Source organism: Ranitomeya imitator, chromosome 5 (genome assembly GCF_032444005.1).
Source record: "Ranitomeya imitator isolate aRanImi1 chromosome 5, aRanImi1.pri, whole genome shotgun sequence".
Lineage (NCBI taxonomy): Eukaryota > Metazoa > Chordata > Amphibia > Anura > Dendrobatidae > Ranitomeya > Ranitomeya imitator.
The window spans coordinates 367,337,937-367,364,923 of record NC_091286.1 but is presented as its reverse complement, the minus strand read 5'-3'; the positions used below and the strand labels follow the sequence as shown (position 1 = coordinate 367,364,923).

General features: G+C 41.8%; 1 protein-coding gene across 1 annotated transcript in view; it reads right to left on the bottom strand.

Moving 5' to 3' along the window:
• Positions 1 to 8,945: 8,945 nt before the first annotated feature.
• COL9A1 (collagen type IX alpha 1 chain) overlaps positions 8,946 to 26,987 on the bottom strand; it is a 214,945-nt gene continuing 196,903 nt past the window's right edge. The window contains exons 36-38 of the mRNA XM_069726644.1: positions 25,886 to 26,074; positions 19,310 to 19,387; positions 8,946 to 10,019 (exon numbers count right to left, since the gene is read on the bottom strand). Coding sequence (XP_069582745.1) covers positions 9,823 to 10,019; positions 19,310 to 19,387; positions 25,886 to 26,074 — 464 coding nt within the window. The 3' untranslated portion in view covers positions 8,946 to 9,822. The remainder of the gene's footprint in view (positions 10,020 to 19,309; positions 19,388 to 25,885; positions 26,075 to 26,987) is intronic.

The window sequence follows — 26,987 nt, the reverse complement described above, 5'->3', positions numbered from 1 at the left end:
TGATAACAATATCACAAAGTAATAAGAAGAAACTATACCAAAAGCATGCACAGTGGATAAAGTTGGTTCTGAACCACAAATGTAACAGGTAAATCTGCTCACTTGAGATGTAACAATGTGTTTTGAACAAGATTAGTTATATAGCGGTTCCACTAAACTGGTCTGCCATATAGTAAGACCTGAATCATAAGTTACCACAGCCTCCTATGGTGAGGCGCATAGAGAACCTGCAGAGAAATAGGGATAACTGTAGCCAAATAACAAAAACTGGTGAGCAAAACCATGTGCTGTTCAAGCCCCGTACACAGCCAGGGGGGTATCGACAGGAGGTTTTTTGTCTGCATCGAAAAGTCGACAGCGACAGATCCAGCGGCGTCCATCGTTGGCTAGAATGGAAGCCTATGGGCACAGGATCCATTGCTGTCCGTCAAATGACGGAATCCAGCGACGGATTCCGTTTTTTTACACTGAGCATGCTCCAAATCTGAATTTAGTAGCCAATTGGCCAGACAGCCCCATGTGGCTTCATTCCTCAATGTGCCAGCAAGAAGCATACAAGCAAGAAGACTGCCAGCAACCTGCCTGATGGTTAGATGCATAGATGGTCACAATATTTGCTAGAATTCCTTCCATTTCTGCCACTTGCTCTACAACCTCTCAAAGATGGGGTTTTAAAACCCTCAATATATAGGTTTCCATTACTTTCCAGTAGCCAATCACCCTTGGGAGCCTCCCATTTGGAGATATGAAAAAACAGATCCATCGAAAAAACGGAAGAAACGATGGAAAAACGGATGCGATGGATGCAACAGATACGGTTTTTCGATGGATCCACTATATGGATCCGTCGAAAAACCGGATCCGTTGTTTCCGTTTTTCACTATTTTTGACAGATCCGTGGCTCCATCGCGATGACGGATTTTGACTGACGCCAGAAGACTGAAGTGTGAAAGAGGCCTAAGGCTATGTGCACACTTTGCAGATTCCACTGCGGATTTTTCCACAGCAGAATTCCTAAATCCGCAGTGAAAACCCGTCGCGGTTTTTACTGCAGATTTATCGCGTTTTTTACTGCGGTTTCTTCTGCGGATTTTCATCTGCAGTTTTCTATTGGAGCAGGTGAAAATCCGCAGAAAAGAAGTGACATGCTGCGGAATGTAATCCGCAGCGTTTCCGCGCGGTTTTTTCCGCAGCATGTGCACTGCGTTTTTTGTTTCCCATAGGTTTACATTGTTCTGTAAACTCATGGGAAACTGCTGCGGATCTGCAGCGGTCAAATCCGCTGCGGATCCGCAGCAAAATCCGCAAAGTGTGAATATAGCCTTAGTCTCCAGTCACTCTGTATCACTCTCCAAATAACATGGAAAATTATCAGTAAGCGCACATTAAAAAATCCATGGCTCCAAGGAGGGAGCAATGGGGGAGCCTTGTGTCTATTGCAGCAAAACAGAGAAGTTTCTCCTCTGAGTTATGCTACGGTCACACTATCAGTATTTGGTCAGTATTTTACCTCAGTATCTGTAAGCAAAAACCAGGAGTGGGTGATAAATGCAGAAGTGGTGACGTGTTTCTATTATACTTTTCCGCTAATTGTTCCACTCCTGGTTTTGACTTACAAATACTGAGGTAAAATACTGACCAAATACTGATAGTGTGACCGTGGCCTAAGCCGCTTAGAGCCAAGGGTCTTGTAATATGCACTTTCTATTGATCATTTTCCAAGTGATTTGGATACAAACTCTTATTTGTGCTATCCTCTATGCATACATTTGCACGGTTGCATGCATGCACGCTTGCTGACTGATTCCACTATTATCACTTTTCTGGTGCTCTATATACATGTTTATATCTACATTCCTGATCAGAGCTGTTGCAATTGTCTCTTTATGATTTCAATACTTACTAAAGGTTCAGACTAGAGATGGGCAAACCTGAACTGTAAAGTTTGGGGTTCTTACCGAACACCTAGTGTTAAGACACGGACCCCAAACACGCGAGAAACACTGGCGGCTCTTATAGGCGGTAAGATAATTACTGCCGGTTAGAGAACTGTGATTCCCACGCTGTCAGATGACCGCATGAGCCAGTAGCTGTGACCGGTGGTAAAAAGGTTACCTCCAGTCACAGCCGTAGGCTGATAAGAGAGTACTACTCCAATGAGCCTACCCCTGAGCTATAAATTATTTATTTACATAGTGGACGCCAGCTGATGAATATCCCATCAGTGTCACCTGCTCTCGCTGTTATCAGTGACAACAGGCGTAGGATGATGGGAGTAGTTCTCTCTCATTAGCCGATGTCTTTGACTGGCGGTAACTTTTTTACTGCCAGTCACAGCTGTTGGCTCGCATAATGTCATCTGACAGTGTGGAAACTGCAGCTCTCTGATTGGCGTTAATGATCTTACTGCCGATTAGAGCCTGTTTGTCATACTGTCATGTAGATGAATACGTGTAAAACAATGGGGTTTGGTTCAGGTACCGTTCTGGTACCTGAGCCGAACTTTTTACTGATATATTCTGCTGAACCTTCCAGACTGAAATATCCATGGGTTCGCCTATCACTAGTTCAGACATATTTAATTTCTTGCAGCATACTGTGGAATATAATATCATATGGTTTTGGACTTGACTATTATTATCTTTTTTACTCAAAGATCCATAGCGCCTCTATTGTCATATTAGTATGTTATTGATTGCATATAGTAAAGAGCGAAAAGGTAACAATGTTTTGAACTTTTCACTTTCAGTCTCCATGTCTCATTATCCACTTCTGCTCCGAACATGAGACTACCATCATTTTATAGACAGTCATCTTGACTATCTCATACTTAAATTTGACTTGCAATTATTTTGCATATGATTACTTATGCAGATTCCTGTCATGTCACTGCATTGTTACTGATTTGGCCCTAAAGATCTAAATTTTTATTTTATTATTTTCTTAGTATTTTGTAAAGCCAGATTTGGCTTTCAACACTGCTTGAATCCTTTTGGGCATGCTGTCGATCAGATTCAAACATGTGTCGACCGAAATTTGGAGCATACTGGTCGACTCACTTGGGATGTATACAGTTTATCTTCAATGTTACTCACAAATGTTTGATTGGGTTGAGGTCTGGGGACTTTGGGAGACAAACCAGCATCTCTACTTCATTGTCATTGAACCATTTCTTTACCAATCTTGACGTATGCTTTGTGTTGTGTCCTGTTGGAACACTATGTTGTCCTTTACATATCCATAGTGCTTCAGTGTACAAAGTAACTCACCTTGTAGAATACTCACATATAGCTCAGCATTGAGAGCACCATCGATCCTGGTCAAGCATCCAATGCCTTTAGCTGTGAAACAACCCCATATCATCAGGCTACCTCCACCAAACTTGACATTTCCTTCAAAGTCTCAATCCATTAGCCCCTTTTCCCTTGTTTCTTTCAGACCTATTTGAACATATTAGAGCCTAGTCTATTGACTTTTGTGTCATCACTCCAAATCACCCATTTCAAATCTTTAAATGTCCACTTTTTGTACTTTGCAAACTCGAAGCAACGCTTATTGAAGTTGAGGCTTCTTCACCTTTTTTTGGGCCACAATTCCAGACTTTTTTAACATGCGTCACGTTTCTTGAATTGACGACTGTGATCTCGCTATTATGAAGTATACGAGCCACCTTCACTGCCAGAACTGATAGACTTTGGGATGGGGCGACTTCCTGACTTCAATATATTTTGCCTGGATGTCCACCCACCTTTTGGCTTCTGAATGGATGGACAGACTTCCTTTCATATTCTTCCAACTGTCATGGCAGTCACATGACTCAGTTTGGAATTTTCTTGGCCAGATACTGTTTCTCTTTTCTTGGGAAATCTTTTTCCTGGCTGCTCCTCACTTTCAACCAGAGACCTTTCACTTGGAAATCAACCTAATAACACACTGACCTTTTATAGAATGTGAGAACAGATTGTATTTTATAGTATTCAGGAAGAAAATATGTTTCCACCGCCAGGAGCAAAACAGTAACAATGCAGTGACATGATTATGAGAATCTGCATAACTAATCATATGCTAAATAGTTGTAAGTCAAATCTATGTATGAGATAGCTAAGATGATGTTCTATAAAAAGATGGTAGTCTCACGATCAAATCAGTAGTGGATGGTGAGATGTGGAGCCTGAAAGTCAAAACCTCAAAACATTGTTACCCTTTTGCTCTTCACTGTATGTCAACTTAGAGGGATCTTACAGCACAGTTATATATTTATTATTGTTGCATTTCATTGTTGTACAGGGAATTATACATATCTATGAAGTTGTCATGGTTGTATTTGTTTTTAATCATGGATTTATATGGTGTTTAATAACATTTATTGTCCTGTATCTGGGTGTGCACCTTTTTTCTGTATTGCTTTTATCTTTCTCTGATCATTAGTGGTTCTTTGCAATGGTAGCACCATTGTTGATGTTACATTTGGCAGTGCATCTATATTTTTATCGCTTGATTTGTTTGCTAATGCTAATGACATGCCTGGGTTAGAGGTTGATACCATAAGTGCAAACACATCCCCCATAAGTGTAACAGAGGGCACAAAGGTTCTTGCTTCCTGCCAGTAGAGGTCAGGCACACTCTGGCGATGCAGGCAGGCAGAAGGAGGAGAGCCTGTGGATCCCCGCCAAAAGGGTCTATGGCATAGCTAGCAACCTGAGGGTGACTAGCACTAGCTGTATATGGTGCTATATCTAATGGCAGAGAAGGCCACAGAAAAGCATGGCTCAAAGCCCATATTGCCGTTGATGTAGTTTGTCCCTAGTGAGAAAGATCAGCCCAGCATGGAAATGGAAATAGCACCTTTAGTTACACTTTGGGCAATGATTGCCACAACAGAGAGAAGCAGACAGGTACTGATGGGCAGACAAGATATTGCAGTGCATTGCAGCCAAGATAACCAAAAGTAGGGCTGACACAATCATTAAAGGAAATCCATCAGAGTGTTTTTGTTATGAAATCTGAGAGCATCATGATATATCTGCTGAGACCCTGATTCCAGCAATGTGTCCCTTGCAGATTTGCGTGCTGTCATTTTGATACAATCCCTGTTTTCTCTGGTGCACATCTAGCAGTGCTTATAATGCTGAGCTGTGTATAACCCCGCCCACACCATTGATTGGCAGCTTTCCATGTACATTGACAGAACATTGGTAATCATATGTGGGGGTGCAGCTACACAAATCAAATGACTAGGGGTCCGCTAGTCCTTTAGTGATAATCTCCTGATGATAAAACATTGATTTTATTGAAACAGTAACACACAGTCCAGTATGTGACACATCCCTGGAATCAATCTCTACTCCTACATCATCCTGCTCTAAGATTACATACAGAGTAAAGGTACCTTCACACTGAACAATTTAACAACGATATCGCTAGCGATCCGTGACGTTGCAGCATCCTGGATAGCGATATCGTTGTGTTTGACACACAGCAGCGATCTGGATCCTGCTGTGACATCGTTGGTCGGAGCAGAAAGGCCAGAACTTTATTTCGTCGCTGGATCTCCCGCAGACATCGCTGAATCGGCGTGTGTGATGCCGATTCAGCGATGTCTTCACTGGTAACCAGGGTAAACATCGGGTTACTAAGCGCAGGGGGCCGCGCTTAGTAACCTGATGTTTACCCTGGTTACCAGTGTAAATGTAAAAAAAAAACACTACATACTTACATTCCGGTGTCTGTCACGTCCCTCGGCGTTCTGCTTCCCTGCACTGCCAGCGCCGGCCAGCCGTAAAGCAGATTACAGCGGTGACGTCACCGCTCTGCTTTACGGCTGGCCGGCGCTAACAGTCAGTGCAGGGAAGCAGGGCGCCGGGGGACAGACACCGGAATGTAAGTATGTACTGTTTTTTTTTTTTTACATTTACACTGGTAACCAGGGTAAACATCGGGTTAATAAGCGTGGCCCTGAGCTTAGTAACCCGATGTTTACCCTGGTTACCAGGGGACTTCGGCATAGTTGGTCGCTGGAGAGCTGTCTCTGTGACAGCTCTCCAGCGATCACACAGCGACGCTGCGGCGATCGGCATCGTTGTCTAGATCGCTGCAGCGTCGCTAAATGTGACGGTACCTTAAGCCATACTGCATTGAGCGTGACTCGAAGATTTTTTTATTTTTCTATCTCTGTTAATACCAAGCACTTGCTAGTTGTGAGATTGTAGTAACCAAAAACCGTATTGCTTCTTGTAAGGGCTCTTTCACATGACTGTATTTTTGGTCCAAGTGCGATCAAACCACACTCGGACCAATGTTATTCCATGGGGCCGCCAACGTGTCAGATTTTTTTTACCCTCAGAGTCTGTCCAAGGAAAACAATTGTAGCATGTTTGAGTTGGATCCGATTTGGATAACACTTGACCATGCAAGTCAATGAGTCCACGGAAAACATTGTACTGCATTCAGATGACATCTGAGTGCAGTCCGATTTCCACAGACTGACAGAATTGAGAAGATGGAGAAATGTTTTTTCACCATCTTTTCCAATTTGTAAATTTAGCACATTCGCTAAAATGTGGGTTGAAAATTTGATTCACATCAAAATTAACCAATGTGAATCAAATGAGCCATTTATTATGCCCTATGGTTTGATAACCCCAATGTTTAGTAAACAGGCCTGCAAGGGGTTAAAAAAAATACAAAATTATCCTCAGCTAGCCCTTTCCTGTCCCTGTGATCACGGCTTCCCACTAGTAATGAGCAGGTATACTCGTTGCTCGAGTTTTCCCAAGCATGCTCGGATGTTCTCTGAGTATTTGGGCGTGCTCGGAGATTTCGTTTTTGTTGCCGTAGCTGCATGATTTGCGGCTGTTAGACAACCTGAATACATGTGAGGATTCCCTAACAAACAGACAATCCCTGCATGTATTCAGGCTACCTCCCACCAATCCTCCAGAGGCTTCCTAGGCCCTTGCTCTGCTCATGTCTCCTCTTCACTTGCGCTTCAGGCATTCTGACATCATAATATGCGTTGCCCCATGTGGTTACTTTGGGAGGCGCGTGTCAGGACTAGTAATGAGCGAGTGTGCTTGTTACTTGGGTTTTCCGAGCAGGCTCGGGTGGTCTCCAAGTATTTGGGTGTGCTCAGAAATTTAGTTGGTCACCGCAGCTGCCTGATTTGCAGTTGGTAGACCGCCTGAATACATGCAGGTGCGGCGCCCCAGTGTCCTGGCCATCGCAGTGATATTGCTTTCCTCTCGGGGAGAGTGATGCTACTTTTGGAGGCAAAGAAGGATAACTGCATCCAGTTATAACAAACATGCAACACATTCACACTCCAAGCCACCAGGGGGAGCTTCTGATCCCATTTACTAGGTCACTCCCCACATATATATACCTGGTAGTCTGTAGGGAAAGTTAGAAAGTTCCAGACAGGAGTTGGTTCCTGACAGAGCTCCAGACAGGAGTTCTGTAGAAGTCAGTTCCAGACAGTAGACTGAGGAGGACAGAAGGTTAAAAGGAGCTGTGCATGCCCTCAGAGCTGCAGCTCCCAGAAAGAGACATTGAAAGGCAGAATTGTATTGCAGCGAGTGTGAAGGAAGTCGAAGCAAAGGAGAGGATACCAGAAGGGGACCAGCCCCGCTCAGGCTGCCTCCTTCTGAGGCGCAAAATCCCAGTAGCCGGAACACCAAGGGAGTAAGGAACTCTACGCCATATTTCAGAGACCGGCAGGACAGCTAATTGCAGGTTACCTGTCCGCACCTACACCCAGGAGGCACGGTGACACCTACAAAGCCGGGTTATCTAAGAGACCCTATAAACAGGCTCAAGTCATCAGTCATATGGGTTTTTTCCTATCCTATACGGGGGACAGAGAGAGCGAAACATCGCATCTGTGAGACCCTTATGTGAAGCCATAGGCAGTAAGGAACTACACCACCGCAGCGCAAGGGAAGGCTACTGATTTCCACCTGGACAAGGGGACTCTCGACTTGCCTCCAAGCCAGCCGGACTCTGCCTGCCCTGTGATCTGGTGCCCTGGACTGTGGATGCTGAAGTCTTCAGTAAAGGTAAAGAGACTGCAACCTTGTGTCCTCGTACTTCACTGCACCATTCACCATACTATCATCTACACACCGGGAGGCCCTGGGGACATACTTCACCTGTGGGAAGGTATACCATCCAGCTGCCATAACATCACCCAAGCGGAGCCCCTAAAGCCACACAGGTGGCGAATACCACAGGTGGCATCACGAACATAGACTTTATCCCTTTAAAGACCTTTCCCTTTAACATGGACGTTCCAGGGCCACGGACCGGGTCAGCCACCATGACATCCCCCTGTGGACCAAAGGACCCGGTACCGAGTACCCCACGGCCCTTGGGGAGCGATCCACAGGGATTCCCTAGCAAACAGGCAATTCCCACATGTATTCAGGCTGTCTAGCAGTCGCAAATCATGCAGCTGCGGTGAATCAAACTAAATCTCCGAGCATATCCAAATACTTGGAGGACACCCCAGCATGCTCAGGGAAGCTCGAGTAACGAGCATACTCACTCATCACTAGTCGTGACATCAAGATGTCAGAATGTTTGCATTTCTCCATGCTCAAATTTAAATAAATGCCTAAAAGTAGAATTTTTCCAAACTTCGATTATTCTTGACATGCACTATTGATCTTTGCAGCCACCCGCAATATAAGAGACAACTGACACAAAGCAATCTGCCATATGTTCATAATAGGTCTCCTAACATTAATTAAAGTTAATTCCATTACTTTGATATATAACCCCCTGTCGTTTCTATATAGCGTTTGATAAATTAAGCATACAACTAAACTTTGAATTATCCCATTTGCAGAATGAATGTTTGAAACTGAAAGCCAGATGTCTCCTCGGGGGGTCCAGTTCAATTTCCTCAGTTAACTTAATTAAAGCATACATTGAAAAAATGCACAAGGTTACGAAACAGTATTTATTCTTCCTTTTTCTTTTTCAGAGATGCCACATGAAAATAAATATTCTCCGTTATAAAACAATTTTATTTCTTGATATTAAAATCTGCTGTTGCTTTCATCACATTGAGGAGCTGATGTCACAGAGAGGTGGAGTTAGATTATAAACCCAAAATGCTGGAAAAAAAACATATAAAATCAAGAAGAAACATCTATTTAATTACAATGCTGAAGGCACGCTGGTCATTGAAGTCAGCCATAGCACATTTACAGAGATTTACAGCACATGTTGTGCACTCAGTGTGTCACTTTGGTTCTCCTCCTATACCATTTTCCTCCATGGATACACAGTGATCCAATATAAAAAGCACCTAATGGATTCACCATAGATTAGAGTGTAATTTCCTGGCTATCATTTTATTTGGGGTCTTTGGCGTAGGGTCTTACATTGCACCTGCATTTATGTTGCATATTTTGTAGTTGGCGTCGTATTTCTAACTTACGTCACTGTTTTACACCTTTATGAAGTCAGTTGGGCTATAGGTAATAACTATGAAGGTGATTAACACTTGAGGTACATACAAAGTTTCGTCATCCATGGAGACCCCTGCACACCCTGGAAGTGGCAAATTAAACATTTATTAGAATGACATATTTTGGATTTTTCAGAGATCTTAACGGAAGTCTTCACTGAGTATTTTAAGCACCATCTTTCTTTTTCTTATCCAAATTCGGTAGTAATTTCTTTTAAATTATAAATGTCACAGTTTGTTAATGTCTGCTGTTCAGAATCAAAAAAAGAGCCTTGTTTATCATCTCTCCCGTTCAATCCATTCTTTGATGTGGGATGTAATTGCAGACAGTAACATGGCATTTAAGCTGTTCAAGGTCCTTTCATGTTGGAATCTTTAGCAGACTGGGGAGCAGCAATGGCCTGAAGGCTGCAAGAGGATGGATCACAGTATCCCGCATGGCCAGGCGGACCTGGTGGTCCTGGAATTCCAGGTTGCCCACCGGAGCCAGGTGGACCTCTCTCTCCATCACGACCTTCCCGCCCGTAGCTTGGCTTTCCTGGTTCACCTTAAGAATTAAAAAGACTTATTTAAAATCAAACTATTTTTTCTTGGTACAGAAATCATTAGAAGGACTGAAAAAATATTGTGCAAATGGTATTCTGTGATGAATGGCATTATAATTCAATATCAAGCTGTGCGCTCCCTCTTACTTTAAATTTGCTATATTTCACGAATACTTATTATACTACAAAATCTAGCTAATGTTAATGTTATTACATACACTAGCCAGATCTGGCAAGCTTAGGTCCGAAATAATTACAGGATCTCATTTGTTATGCATTTTAAAACCCTGCAGTGAAGTCTTCACTTTATTTCCAGCTATCTGTAATAAAATTAAATACAGGTTTTAGGCATATTTAAGTGTATCACATGTAAACTCATGACATCAAGGTCTCGCTGTAGAGGGCAGCCACAGCTACGATATCGTGGGGTGTGCGCAATGTTTTAGATATTTTCTAGTGTAGTTATGAAGATTTCACCCTTGAGGCAAGGGTAACAGGGGTTAACTAGGACCTGCAGTGACATTATCTGAGGTTGTCTTTTTTATCCATTTCAAAATGTTCACAGATTATGATGATGTTCCTTGGGGCCATCAGAAGAACATGATCTATCCTTAAGTTTTATAGAGCATATGCTTGTTCACATTTTATTGCATAGTAATCTTCAGATATCATCAATAATAATAATAATAATAATAATAATAATCTTTATTTTTATATAGCGCTAACATATTCCGCAGCGCTTTACAGTTTGCACACATTATCATCACTGTCCCCGATTGGGCTCACAATCTAGAATTCCTATCAGTATGTCTTTGGCATGTGGGAGGAAACCGGAGTGCCCGGAGGAAACCCACGCAAACACGGAGAGAACATACAAACTCTTTGCAGATGTTGTCCTGGGTGGGATTAGAACCCAGGACCCCAGCGCTGCAAGGCTGTAGTGCTAACCACTGCGCCACCGTGCTGCCCTAAATCAATGCCAACATGATAACAATTATTCCTGTTAACGCCCTAAAAACAAACGATAAACCAAAATTACTTGATCCACCTCCAAGGTAACAGTGAAATATTTGCTGCTGAACCATGAGTATCTAACCATAGCTGTTTTTAAGGTGGAAAGGAAACTTACACCCATCACCTCCAAGACTGTTTTCACCTATCTGACAAGGCCAAATTTTTCAATTTTGACCAGTGTCATTTTATTGGGTAATAACTCTTGAACGCGTCAACATATCCCAATGATTCTGAGACTGTTTTATTGTGACACATTGTACTTTATGTTAGTAGTAAATTTAGGTTGATATGATTTGCTTTTTTTATGCCAATATTGAAAATTTTGAAAAAAAAACGTGAAAAAAAACGCAATTTTCAAACTTTGAATTTTTATTCCCTTAAACCAGATAGATAAACCACACAAAATAATTAAAAAATAAGATCCCCCACATGTCTACTTCACATCACATCATTTTTTGAACATTACTTTTCTTTTGTTAGGAAGTTAGAGTTAAAGGTTTATCAGCAATTTTTCATTTTTCCAACAAAATTTGCAAAGCCATTTGTTTTAGGGACCACATCACATTTGATGTGACTTTGAATGGTCTATGAGACATAAATATACCAAAAAGTGACACCGTTTGAAAAACTGCACCCCTGAAAGTTCTCAAAACCACATTCAAAAAGTTCATCATCCCTTTAGGAATATATTTAAGAGTGTGGTAAGCACCTTGAACCGACAGATGCTTCACAGATTATGTAGATGCCGATCGGGTGGGAGAGGGAGCCGTCTCCTGGCATTCTAAATGCTGGGATCCCTAATGATCATGGAATTTAGGGGGTTAAATAGCCGAAGCTCAGATATCACTTAAGCCTAGCTGTGGCGGCAATCGTGCGAGCACAGCTTATGTGCCAAACTGATAGTCATGAGGCAACTGTCCGTCATTTTGTAGGAATACAGTTACGTCAAATGTCTTGAAGGTGTGAAAGAGCCACTTTATTTTTTCACAAATCAATAGTACTCGTAAAAGTAACAAACTTTGTAAAATATCTTTTAACAAAAATCTGCATTGAGTAATATCGATGCATTTTTCCTGGCGCTCGGATTGCTGTACGATGAACCTAATTCAGTGGATCAGGCAGAGAAAAATTTGCTAGCTCTTTGTCAGGGTCAGGATGAGATAGAGGTATATTGTCAGAAATTTAGAAAGTGGTCCGTGCTCACTCAATGGAATGAATCTGCGCTGGCAGCTATGTTCAGAAAGGGTCTCTCTGAAGCCCTTAAGGATGTCATGGTGGGATTTCCTATGCCTGCTGGTTTGAATGAGTCTATGTCTTTGGCCATTCAGATCGGTCGACGCTTGCGTGAGCGTAAATCTGTGCACCATTTGGCGGTATTACCTGAGCTTAAACCTGAGCCTATGCAGTGCGATAGGACTTTGACCAGAGTTGAACGGCAAGAACACAGACGTCTGAATGGGCTGTGTTTCTACTGTGGTGATTCCACTCATGCTATCTCTGATTGTCCTAAGCGCACTAAGCGGTTCGCTAGGTCTGCCACCATTGGTACGGTACAGTCAAAATTTCTTCTGTCCGTTACCTTGATCTGCTCTTTGTCATCGTATTCTGTCATGGCATTTGTGGATTCAGGCGCTGCCCTGAATTTGATGGACTTGGAGTATGCTAAGCGTTGTGGGTTTCTCTTAGAGCCCTTGCAGTGTCCTATTCCATTGAGAGGAATTGATGCCACGCCTTTGGCCAAGAATAAGCCTCAATACTGGACCCAGCTGACCATGTGCATGGCTCCTGCACATCAGGAGGTTATTCGCTTTCTGGTGTTGCATAATCTGCATGATGTGGTCGTGTTGGGGTTGCCATGGCTACAAGCCCATAATCCAGTATTAGATTGGAAATCCATGTCGGTGTCCAGCTGGGGTTGTCAGGGGGTACATGGTGATGTTCCATTTCTGTCAATTTCGTCATCCACCCCTTCTGAGGTTCCAGAGTTCTTGTCTGATTACCGGGATGTATTTGATGAGCCCAAGTCCGATGCCCTACCTCCGCATAGGGATTGTGATTGTGCTATCAATTTGATTCCTGGTAGTAAATTCCCAAAAGGTCGACTGTTTAATTTATCCGTGCCTGAGCACGCCGCTATGCGCAGTTATGTGAAGGAATCCCTGGAGAAGGGGCATATTCGCCCGTCATCGTCACCATTAGGAGCAGGGTTTTGTTTTGTAGCCAAGAAGGATGGTTCGCTGAGACCTTGTATAGATTACCGCCTTCTAAATAAGATCACGGTTAAATTTCAGTACCCCTTGCCATTGTTATCTGATTTGTTTGCTCGGATTAAGGGGGCTAGTTGGTTCACCAAGATAGATCTTCGTGGTGCGTATAATCTGGTGCGAATCAGGCGAGGAGATGAATGGAAAACTGCATTTAATACGCCCGAGGGTCATTTTGAGTATCTAGTGATGCCATTCGGACTTGCCAATGCTCCATCAGTGTTTCAGTCCTTTATGCATGACATCTTCCGAGAGTACCTGGATAAATTCCTGATTGTGTACTTGGATGACATTTTGATCTTCTCGGATGATTGGGAGTCTCATGTGAAGCAGGTCAGAACAGTTTTTCAGGTCCTGCGTGCTAATTCTTTGTTTGTGAAGGGATCAAAGTGTCTCTTTGGTGTGCAGAAGGTTTCATTTTTGGGGTTCATCTTTTCCCCTTCTACTATCGAGATGGATCCTGTTAAGGTCCAAGCCATCCATGATTGGACTCAGCCGACATCTCTGAAAAGTCTGCAAAAGTTCCTGGGCTTTGCTAATTTTTATCGTCACTTCATCTGCAATTTTTCTAGTATTGCCAAACCATTGACCGATTTGACCAAGAAGGGTGCTGATTTGGTCAATTGGTCTTCTGCTGCTGTGGAAGCTTTTCAAGACTTGAAGCGTCGTTTTTCTTCTGCCCCTGTGTTGTGTCAACCAGATGTTTCTCTTCCGTTCCAGGTCGAGGTTGATGCTTCTGAGATTGGAGCAGGGGCTGTTTTGTCGCAGAGAGGTTCTGATTGCTCAGTGATGAAACCATGCGCTTTTTTTTCCAGGAAGTTTTCGCCTGCTGAGCGAAATTATGATGTGGGCAACCGAGAGTTGCTGGCCATGAAGTGGGCATTCGAAAAGTGGCGTCATTGGCTTGAAGGAGCTAAGCATCGCGTGGTGGTATTGACTGATCATAAGAACTTGACTTATCTTGAGTCTGCTAAGCGGTTGAATCCTAGACAGGCTTGTTGGTCGCTGTTTTTTGCCGGTTTTGACTTTGTGATTTCGTACCTTCCGGGCTCTAAAAATGTGAAGGCGGATGCTCTGTCTAGGAGTTTTGTGCCCGACTCTCCGGGTTTGTCTGAGCCGGCGGGTATCCTCAAGGAAGGAGTAATTGTGTCTGCCATCTCCCCTGATTTGCGGCAGGTGCTGCAAAAATTTCAGGCTAATAAACCTGATCGTTGTCCAGCGGAGAGACTGTTTGTCCCTGATAGGTGGACCAATAAAGTTATCTCTGAGGTTCATTGTTCGGTGTTGGCTGGTCATCCTGGAATCTTTGGTACCAGAGAGTTGGTGGCTAGATCCTTTTGGTGGCCATCTCTGTCGCGGGATGTGCGTGTTTTTGTGCAGTCCTGTGGGATTTGTGCTCGGGCTAAGCCCTGCTGTTCTCGTGCCAGTGGGTTGCTTTTGCCCTTGCCGGTTCCGAAGAGGCCTTGGACACATATCTCTATGGATTTTATTTCTGATCTTCCCGTTTCTCAAAAGATGTCAGTCATTTGGGTGGTCTGTGATCGCTTTTCTAAGATGGTCCATCTGGTACCCTTGTCTAAATTGCCTTCCTCCTCTGATTTGGTGCCATTGTTCTTCCAGCATGTGGTTCGTTTACATGGCATTCCAGAGAATATCGTTTCTGACAGAGGTTCCCAGTTTGTTTCAAGGTTTTGGCGAGCCTTTTGTGGTAGGATGGGCATTGACTTGTCTTTTTCCTCGGCTTTCCATCCTCAGACTAATGGCCAGACCGAACGAACCAATCAGACCTTGGAAACATATCTGAGATGCTTTGTTTCTGCCGATCAGGATGACTGGGTGTCCTTTTTGCCTTTGGCTGAGTTCGCCCTTAATAATCGGGCCAGCTCGGCTACCTTGGTTTCGCCATTTTTCTGCAATTCTGGGTTCCATGCTCGTTTCTCTTCAGGGCAGGTTGAGTCTTCGGACTGTCCTGGTGTGGATACTGTGGTGGACAGGTTGCAGCAGATTTGGACTCATGTAGTGGACAATTTGACCTTGTCCCAGGAGAAGGCTCAACGTTTCGCTAATCGCAGACGCCGTGTGGGTCCCCGACTTCGTGTTGGGGATCTGGTTTGGTTATCTTCTCGTCATATTCCTATGAAGGTTTCCTCTCCTAAGTTTAAACCTCATTTCATTGGTCCATATAGGATTTCTGAGGTTCTTAATCCTGTGTCTTTTCGTCTGACCCTTCCAGATTCTTTTTCCATACATAACGTATTCCATAGGTCATTGTTGCGGAGATACGTGGCACCTATGGTTCCATCTGTTGATCCTCCTGCCCCAGTTTTGGTGGAGGGGGAATTGGAGTATATTGTGGAGAAGATTTTGGATTCTCGTGTTTCTAGACGGAAACTCCAGTATCTGGTTAAATGGAAGGGTTATGCTCAGGAAGATAATTCCTGGGTTTTTGCCTCTGATGTCCATGCTCCCGATCTTGTTCGTGCCTTTCATGTGGCTCATCCTGGTCGGCCTGGGGGCTCTGGTGAGGGTTCGGTGACCCCTCCTCAAGGGGGGGTACTGTTGTGAATTCTGTGGCAGAGCTCCCTCCTGTGGTCACAAGTGGTACTTCGGCTGATTCTCTCTGTGAGCTTCTGTTGGTGGAGGGAAGTGGTACTGCGGCTTCTGAGTTTCCTCCCTCAGGTGATCTGGTGAGGTCGTTAGGTGCTTCTCTACCTAACTCCACCTAATGCTTTGATCCTGGCTTCCTGTCAATGTTCCAGTGTTGGACTTGCTTTTCCCTGGATCATTCCTGTGGCCTGCTGCTCTGCATAGCTAAGTTCTTCTTTGCTATTTGTTTGCTATTTTTTCTGTCCAGCTTGTCTAATTTTTTGCTGGAAGCTCTGGGACGCAAAGGGTGTACCTCCGTGCCGTTAGTTCGGTACGGAGGGTCTTTTTGCCCCCTTTGCGTGGTGTTCTTTAGGGTTTTGTGTAGACCGCAAAGTTACCTTTTCTATCCTCGATCTGTTAAGAAAGTCGGGCCTCACTTTGCTGAATCTATTTCATCTCTACGTTTGTCTTTTCATCTTAACTCACAGTCATTATATGTGGGGGGCTGCCTTTTCCTTTGGGGTATTTCTCTGAGGCAAGGTAGGCTTATTTTCTATCTTCAGGCTAGTTAGTTTCTCAGGCTGTGCCGAGTTGCATAGGCAGAGTTAGGCGCAATCCACGGCTGCCTCTAGTGTTGTTTGGAGAGGATTAGGGATTGCGGTCTGCAGAGTTCCCACGTCTCAGAGCTCGTTCTATGATTTTGGGTTATTGTCAGATCACTGTATGTGCTCTGACCGCTATGTCCATTATAGTACTGAATTGCCTTTCATAACAGGTAATATGTACAGTAAAATGTTTGTAGAATGTTTATTTACATGGTTGCTTACAAGGCAGGGTTAAGCCTATTGTCATTTACGTCATCAATTGATCTTTTAACTGTTTTTAATCTTTTTTTGCTGTATGTTCCAATAAAAATTGTGTTATTTATTATTTTTTGGTGATCTCTGTTTATATAGGATGTCTTTCTTTTCTCACAATAACGCACCAAAAGCTCATTGTGGGAATGTAGGCTTAGGATTAATTTACATGACAGTAAGAAAAGACTTACTGTATATACTCAAGTATAAGCCGAGATTTTCAGCCCATTTCTTTTAGGCTGAAAGTGCCCCTCTCGGCTTATACTCGAGTCATTGTCCCAGGAGGGTCGGCGGGGGTTGCGGAGCGGTGGCTGTGACATACTCAATTGGTCCTGGCGCAGTCCCTGCATCTCCAATGGTCTCCGGGCGCTGACAGCTTCCTCCAGCATTGAGCGGTAACATGGTACTGCTCATTACAGTAATGAATATAGACGTGACTCCACTCCGATAGCGGTTGAGCCGCATATTCATTACTGTAATGAGCGGTACCAGTGACCACCCAACGCTGGAAGAAGCTGTCAGCGCCCGGAGAAGACCATCAGGGAAGCTGCCAGGGACCGCGCCGGGAGCAGGTGAGTAAATGGGGAGGGTGAGCAGCATTGCGCGATATTCACCTGCCCTCGTTCCACCGACGGGCTCCATCTTCCTCATCCTCTGCAGTGACGCTCAGGTCAGAGGGCGCGATGATGTGGTTAGTGCACGCCCTCTGCCTCAACGTCAGTGCAGAGGACGCTGAAGACGGAGCCCGGCTGGAGGCCTGAGCGACGAGAGGTATGTCATTTTTTTTTTAATCGCAGCAACAGCATATGGGGCAAATATCTCTATGGAGAATCTTATGAGGCCATAGTCACCATTTGTGCAGCATTATATGGGGTAAATATCTCTATGGAGCATCTTATGGGGCCATAACCACCATTTGTGCAGCATTATATGGGGTAAATATCTCTATAGAGCATCTTATGGGGTCATAATCAGCATTTGTGCAGCATTTTATGGGGCAAATATCTCTATGGAGCATCTTATGAGGCCATAATCACCATTTGTGCAGCATTATATGGGGTCAATATCTCTATCAAGCATCTTATGGGGCCATAATCAGCATTTGTGCAGCATTATACGGGGCAAATATCTCTATGGAGCATCTTATGGGGTCATAATCAGCATTTGTGCAGCATTATATGGGGCAAATAAATATCTCTATGGAGCATCTTATGGGGCCGTAATCAACATTTGTGCAGCATTATATGGGGCAAATATCTCTATGGAGCATCTTATGGGTCCATAATCAACATTTGTGCAGCTTTTATTTTATGCAGTACTGTATAGGGCAAATGTGTCTTTGGAGCATCGCATGGGGCCATTATTAATCTTTGTACAGCATTATATGGGGCATATTTTAATATGGAGCATCTTATGGGGCCCATCATAAATTTTATGGAGCATTATATGGGGTGTATTTTGTATGGAGCATCTTATGGGGCCCATCATGAACTGTATGGAGCATTATATGGGGCTCCTGATTCAATATAGATATTCAAAAACAATGAACCTACTAATAACTCAATTAATTTTACTTTTATTGGTATCTATTTTTATTTTTGAAATTTACTGGTAGCTGCTGCATGTTCCACCCTAGGCTTATACTCGAGTCATTAAGTTTTCCCTTCTTTGTGGCAAAGTTAGGGGGGTTGGCTTATACTCGGGTCGGCTTATACTCGAGTATATATGGTAAGTCTGTCCCTGTGAGATCAATATTAGTTCTTAGTTGTATCCCAAAATACAGTCCTCAGTTGTCCTAATACACTGAAGACAGGCTATTTGTAAATGTGTCCATAAGAAAGAGACTCTAGTAACAAGTGATTAGCTCCAAAATCAACACAAAATGAGCTTATGGATATCTGGTAGTCCTTTGATGCCCATTAATGTGTCAAAGCATCTGATACTGTGATGGACCCGTCCGACCAAGGTGAAATTGCTCTAAACAGGTGGACAATATCTACATTTGAATTTTGGGACATTAAGGACAGATACAATAACTAGATTTCACATATTTCACAGACAAAAAGTAAAATCCACATCCTAAGCTTACAAACGATCGGAATGGACAACTTCAGTCATGTCAGTTTCATTTAACATTATGTGCATATATTCCCTGTAAAACATCTGAATTCCATCAGGAATGTATCCTTGGGGAATGTCAAATTCCATTAATTGGGGCGAATTTCTAACCACTATGGAACATAGAGCTCATCCATTTCCACAACTGTGGCCAGAATGAACAGTTCCTACGACTACCTTCAATCCTGATGTAAATGGCATATGCTAATCACAAGATAAATACTAATAAATTTACTTTAAATCTACATCTTTACATAGGCAATAGCTTTGCTTAGCATTCTGCTGCTCATCTCCTGGGTGCTAACACTCTGTCCTTTTTCATATGTTCTCTCCATATGTTATCCAATCTGCATGACTTGTCTTAGATGCCTCCGTTTAAGTTTAATATTCACAATTCCATCATTATGTATCAGCTATGTACGTTATAACAGCTAACAAATGATCAGTCCATACCTGTAAGTCCCGGTATTCCTGGCATTCCTTTTGGACCTCTGCCTGGTAGACCTCTCTCTCCTCTTTCACCAGAATCACCTAAATGTGAATGGTAACATTTAATAAATTGAACGGGTTCAGTCCTTTATACAGTTCCTATAAAGCAGGAAGAAATTGTACAGCATTTTTTTATGCCCTACTATTAAAAGTGTTCTGTATTTCCAATACACAATAGCTTGCACGGCATGACTCTTCCCTGGAGATCTGGAATTATGAATCATATGCCATTTATGCAATTATGCAAAGCAGCCATGAAAGCAGTGATAGAATATAAATATGAAAAATTAGATTCTCCTTTCACACAATAAATATAGCAGAGGTTAAAATCCAAATTAAGAATCATGTTGAAAAGGAAATATATTCTGATCCTCTCTATCCTCACACTTTGTAAATAGCTTGGCAACAAATACTCAATTCTTGCCGCCTGATAAATGAAAATGGGATTCTGATGATGTATTGACACTTTTAAGATGTGTGTGGAGGTGTCAAATAGAAACGAGATCAGACATTTTAAGCTTATGTTTCAATGCCTGATGCCGTCCACAGACGGATTGCCTATATTACTGTGCCGGTAAAATGATATACAGCGTGTACTCTTTTATGCTAACACATTATAGCCTATATATTAAGAAGAGTTGAAAGGCATCTCCAGTGTGACATCAACAACCTTTCATAAGTGGTTTTAAGCTTTTATTTTTTTTACATGTCCTTTGGCTTATACATATTCTGAAGCTCCTTAAAAAGATTGCCAACATTCACATCAGTCTAACGCTCTATATATTTGCAGATAGTTTAGACTATGAAAATGCTCCACAGCTCATTTCATAATCTGAAATCATAAGAAAATCATTATGCATCACCTGACATTTATTATAGAACTGAAAACAGCCATAAAGAGATCTTAAAGGGCTTCTCCATGAGAACAAAGATATGTCACCTACTAAGACTTGGCACTTCTAAGGAACTTGGCACGGAGTACAGCTATGGGATGGGCACCATCACCTATAGTGCCATATTCGTCATACAAATCTTACGTCCCTTTGTTATTGCTGGCCATGAGTTCTGGCAGCTCCACTGTACTGTTGGGTTTGACGTAAGGAAATAGCTTCATGTGTCAGCACATGACCAGTACTATGTATGAAGGGTGCTGGCTGATTTTTTATGTCAATTAATCCAGCTCATTTGTCTATCATGGCTAGTTTATAGACATAGAAGGGCGTACACTTAGTTGTTGATAGCCGCTCGCTCCTTCATAAAAAGCACAGGTCATGTACCAACACAGAAAGATCTCTACTTTATCAAAGCCCAAGTCGTACTTGGAGTCATAAGGACCTAGGACCACCACTGATGACTGGGCATTGGAGCATGTTTGGAAAGTAAAGTATAAAACTAAGCATCATCAATAAGTGAAAAATCAGTAACTAACTAGTTGCAAATATAAATGTACAAAATCCCCACTGACCTTGCTTGGTGGATTGACTGTAGAGAAAACTCTATGCTTTCACAGTAAGAAATCTTACATCAAGAGAGGAAGAAAGCAGGGGTGGACATACAATTGGGGCAACCTGTACAGCCGCACAGGGGCCTGAGTAGTAAGGGGGCCCACTATGACCTCCAGGGCAGGTGAAATTATGCATAATGATGAGCTATTGGACTGCAAAGGGCCCCTGTATTGTTCTTGGACAAGGGCCCTCTTCTGTCTGTGCCAGCTACTGTGAGGGTATGTGCACATGTTCAGGTTTTTGTGCAATAAAAACGCGATAAAACTGCATTAGAAACCGCAGACATATGCATCCTATCATTTAGAATGTATTCTGCAATTTTGGTGCGCATGATGCGTTTTTTTCCGCAAAAAAAACGCATCACAGTAAAAAAAAAGCAGCATGTTCATTAATTTTGTGGATTTTCTACGTTTTTCCCGCTATTCTATGCATTTGGGAAAAACGCACCAAAAACGCATCAAAAACGCATGAAAAAAATGAAAAAAAACGCATGCGGATTTCTGGCAGAAAAGTCCGGCTTTTGTCAGGAAAATTTCTGCAAGAAATCCCGATGTGTGCACATACCCTAAGGGTATGTTTCCACGTGCAGTAAACGCTGCGTGTTTGACGCTGCATAGAGATGCAGCGCAGCATCAAACACGCAGCGTCCAGATGTTACAGCATAGTGGAGTGGATTGAATGAAATCCCGTCTCCACTATGCGTGGTAACACGCACGCGGTGGCCCTGCGACTCCGGACATGCGGCGCATCTTTTAAGATCGCAGCATGTCTGTATACTTTGCGACGACGCTGCGTCGCCGCAAGGTATAATACAGGGCCCTATGTGTGGGGTGCGATGATCCCGGATGTGTGCTATGAACACATCCGGCATCAACGCGTCCCAGAAGGGGGCGGAGCTTAGCACGGTGCGGGTTTGCCGCTCCAACTAAACCGCCGGCCATCCTGAAGGTGGACACATACCCTTCAAAGTCTCCTATCCTATCACAAAATTTATGGCCCCATGACACTACTCGGTTCTGTATCCACCTCCTTAGGGGTCCGTTGTCTGGCACTTAGTGTATTAGAGATTTTAGCATAACGTGTACAGCAAATGATGCGGGTGTACAACTACATAACGTTTCAGCTGAACGGCAACATAATAGGACACATATAGTCCTTAATGGGATTATATGATAGCTTTACATTCCTCTAGATTCAGAGTGGTTTGTAGACTGCTACTTTAAAAATACCTTAGATAGAAAATTGTGTCTTGTATAATTACGGAGTTATTCTCAATTTTGCATCCAGAATATCTTAGTAATGCGGAGCTGTATGGCAGTACTTGTAGTGCATATAGCTCTGCCGCAATTCTATGTACCGCCCTAGGGTATGTACACATGGCAGCCTAAAGAAACAATAAATAAATGCTCAAAAGAATGAACATACGGTATGTATTTATATGTGAAATTAACATACGGTATGTATTTATATGTGAAGTGAACATACGGTATGTATTTATATGCAAAATTAACATACGGTATGTATTTATATGTAACATGAACATACGGTATGTATTTATATGTGAAATGATCATATGATATGTATTTATATGTGAAATGATCATACGGTATGTATTTATATGCAAAATGAACATACGGTATGTATTTATATGTGAAATGAACATACGGTATGTATTTATATGTAACATGATCATACGGTATGTATTTATATGTAGAATGAACATAGGGTATGTATTTATATGTAGAATGAACATACGGTATATGTATTTATATTTAAAATGAAAATACGGTATGTATTTATATGTAACATGAACATACGGTATGTATTTATATGTAAAATGAACATACGGTATGTATTTATATGTAGAATGAACATACGGTATGTATTTATATGTAGAATGAACATACGGTATGTATTTATATGTAACATGAACATACGGTATGTATTTATATGTGAAATGAACATACGGTATGTATTTATATGTAGAATGAACATACGGTATGTATTTATATGTAGAATGAACATACGGTATGTATTTATATGTAGAATGAACATACGGTATGTATTTATATGTAGAATGAACATACAGTATGTATTTATATGTAAAATGATCATACGGTATGTATTTATATGTAACATGAACATACGGTATGTATTTATATGGGAAATGATCATATGGTATGTATTTATATGTAACATGAACATACGGTATGTATTTATATGTAACATGAACATACGGCATGTATTTATATGTAGAATGATCATACGGTATGTATTTATATGTAGAATGAACATACGGTAAGTATTTATATGTAGAATGAACATATGGTATATGTATTTATATTTAAAATGAACATACGGTATGTATTTATATGTAAAATGATCATACGGTATGTATTTATATGTGAAATGATCATATGGTATGTATTTATATGTAACATGAACATACGGTATGTATTTATATGTAACATGAACATACGGTATGTATTTATATGTAACATGAACATACGGTATGTATTTATATGTAACATGAACATACGGTATGTATTTATATGTAACATGAACATACGGTATGTATTTATATGTAACATGAACATACGGTATGTATTTATATGTAAAACTATCATACGGTATGTATTTATATGTAGAATGAACATACGGTATGTATTTATATATAACATGAACATACGGTATGTATTTATATGTAACATGAACATACGGTATGTATTTATATGTAACATGAACATACGGTATGTATTTATATGTAACATGAACATACGGTATGTATTTATATGTAACATGAACATACGGTATGTATTTATATGTAAAACTATCATACGGTATGTATTTATATGTAGAATGAACATACGGTATGTATTTATATGTAGAATGAACATACAGTATATGTATTTATATGTAAAATGATCATACGGTATGTATTTATATGTAAAGTGAAAATACGGTATGTATTTATATGTAAAATGAACATTTGGTATGTATTTATATGTAGAATGATCATACGGTATGTATTTATATGTAGAATGATCATACGGTATGTATTTATATGTAAAGTGAACATACGGTATGTATTTATATGTAAAGTGAACATACGGTATGTACTTATGTGAAAAATGATCATACGGTATGCATTTATATGTAGAGTGAACATACGGTATGTATTTATATGTAAAATGATCATACGGTATGTATTTATATGTAACATGAACATACGGTATGTATTTATATGTGAAATGAACATACGGTATGCATTTATATGTAAACTGAACATACGGTATGTATTTATATGTAAAATGATCATACAGTATGCATTTATATGTAGAATGATCATACGGTATGTATTTATATGTAGAATGATCATACGGTATGTATTTATATGTAAAGTGAACATACGGTATGTATTTATATGTAAAAACGACTGGCTGTTCATAAGTTCAGTCTTCTGAGCTTCTCGAAACCACTTCAAGATGCCAAAGCCGTGAAGGAGCTAAAAGAAGTGACTCGACCATTCTTTAGGGGGCTGTTAGAGCTCTTCACTAGTTTGCAAAAAATACTCAGGGAATCTAAACCTGGGGCTTCTGGAGAAAATGTGGTGGTGTTGCCTGACACAATTTCCTCCTGAAAAACTCAGCAGGATCTTGTGCATCTAAAAGATGTTGTGTCAACAAACCATTGCAGTTTCAGGTCAAGATCTTATAGTTTTTTCATCCAAATGTATTGTTACTTGAATAACAAGATAAGAAACGTATAAGGATATGGTCCCCATATTTACACTGGTCGTACACATTTTAGTATTACAATTATGAATAAATATTCTAATTATTATGGCAATGCCCTTATAACAACATTTGCTGGCACAAAGAGCCATAGAAATTGCCAAGTCCAGTTGCACAGGTAATAGGTTCTAAAAAAAATATTCTAGCAACTGCATGTGATGCCCTTGGCAGATTGTCAATGTTACTAGGCAACAGGTGCATTGTAATAATCCAGGATATTTAACATTTTCAAGTAGCAGCGAGAACCCCCCAGGATAATGCCGTTAAACATCTAATAAATAACCATGCCGAAATTACCAATATGTGTTAAAATACATTGTTTTAAACATGTGTTTATTTTCTTAATTTACCCTGGAAAACCTCCATTACATAATGACATACTACCACGATCGGTCATAGCATAGTAATTTCCACTGACAGAAGTAGTACAATTCATGAGACTGTGCTAATATCAGCCAGACTCCTCCACTAGAAATAATTAAAAGCAACCGAGCGCACAAATCACACTATTATAATGCTCCTAGACATGGGTTGTTTTCTTATTTTTTTTTAGATTTCTTTGTAACTTTAAGCACAGGCTAAGAGAGATAAGAGAAAACACCTGAGTTGTTTCCATTATTTTGTTTATTATTTTTTCACTTACGACTGCAACCAGGCCTGTGCGGGAGCGAGGCCCATCGACATCGGTGTCTATTTCAGCTGGGTATGCGTATGTCCAAGGATGGGGATACATACACTGTATACCAGGGAAAAACCCAGGATATATACATATATACCAGGATGAAGCACATTTATACCAGGAAGGGGCACAGGATGGGGGACATATATACCTGAAAGGGGTCCAAATGGGGGACATATATAGCTGGAAGGGGCCTGGGATGGGAAAGGGACATTAGTAAAGGATGGGGGACATTACTACGTAATGGGATGTGGAGCAACATGCATGTCCTTATAAGATTTAGAAGGCTACATCTGCGCAACGTGCGAGGGAAGAGGGGCCCACATGCAAATTTTGTTCCCTGGGTCCATCGGATTCTAGGTACGCTACTGGGCAAATATAAATCTGTGTGTGGTGAATGTGATCCTCTATAGTAAGTATGTTGCCATGATGAAATGGTGATGTAAACGATAGGACCAGTACATTAGTATGCGACTTCGCTACAAAACACAACACTGGCATAGTCTGGAGAGAAGGGCACTATCATATTCATTATGGTTGATTAGTTAGCATAATATCCTACCTTTTGGACCTTTAATACCAATTTCTCCAGGAGGACCTTTTAGCCCAGGAAGTCCTCTTGCTCCAACATGTCCCGGAACACCATTATCTCCTGGTGTCCCAGGTGGTCCTGGTGGACCCGGTCGTCCCGGTAAACCAACTGCTCCAGATTCTGGCCTTCTGAGACTAGCTGCCAAGCTTGCTAATTGTTCTGTGAAAGAAAGATTAAAAAAAAGTTACATAATAATTTTGCCTTCCCTTTCAATAATGAATATATGCATATTTACGGTGATTAAAGCACATCAGATCTGTTAGAAATTTTACTGTAAGGTAGAATATGAAGTTGAATTATATTCATTCTTATGGAAAAACTGGTCTTTTTTCAGTTTAACCATAGTTGTAGCTTTCGAAATTGCAGACGTACCAGTCCTATCTGAGGGAATATTAAAGGGAACTTGTCACCCCCCAGGGGTTTGTAACTAAAAGAGCCACCTTGTGCAGCACTAATGCTGCATTCTGACAAGGTGGCTCTTTTAGTTGTTGGTGCTGTAACTTCAGAAATAATCCATTTTATAATTTGTCCCAAATACCTTGAATCAGTCCTGGAGGCAGGTCTTTCCCCCCCTGCTGCAAACGCAGCACCGCCGTCACTCATGTCCTCTTGGCGCTGGATGCCGCCTCCTCTGTGCTGTTTTCAAATGAGCCAGCGCCTGCGCTCTTTTCTCATGCCTTGGGCATGCACAGTGAGCGCTGCCCGTCCTCTGTCCTTATTTCCAGTCTCGCTGACTGCGCCTGTGCGGCTGCCCTGCCCGAGATCCCGCCCCGCAGTGTCTTCTGATTTATTCTCACTGCGGGGCTGGGATTCCTGGGCATGCGCAGTGCATATCTAAGCCTCTCACTCATCTCCCTCCACCTTCTTCAGACTGTGCGGCGTCAGCTGATCCCTAATCGCATGCCACGGCGATTAGGGATCAGCTGACTCCGCACAGTCTGAAGAAGGCGGAGGGAGATGAATGAGAGGCTTAGATATGCACTGCGCATGCCCAGGAATCCCAGCCCCACAGTGAGAATAAATCAGAAGACACTGCGGGGCTGAATCTCTGGCAGGGCGGCCGCACAGGCGC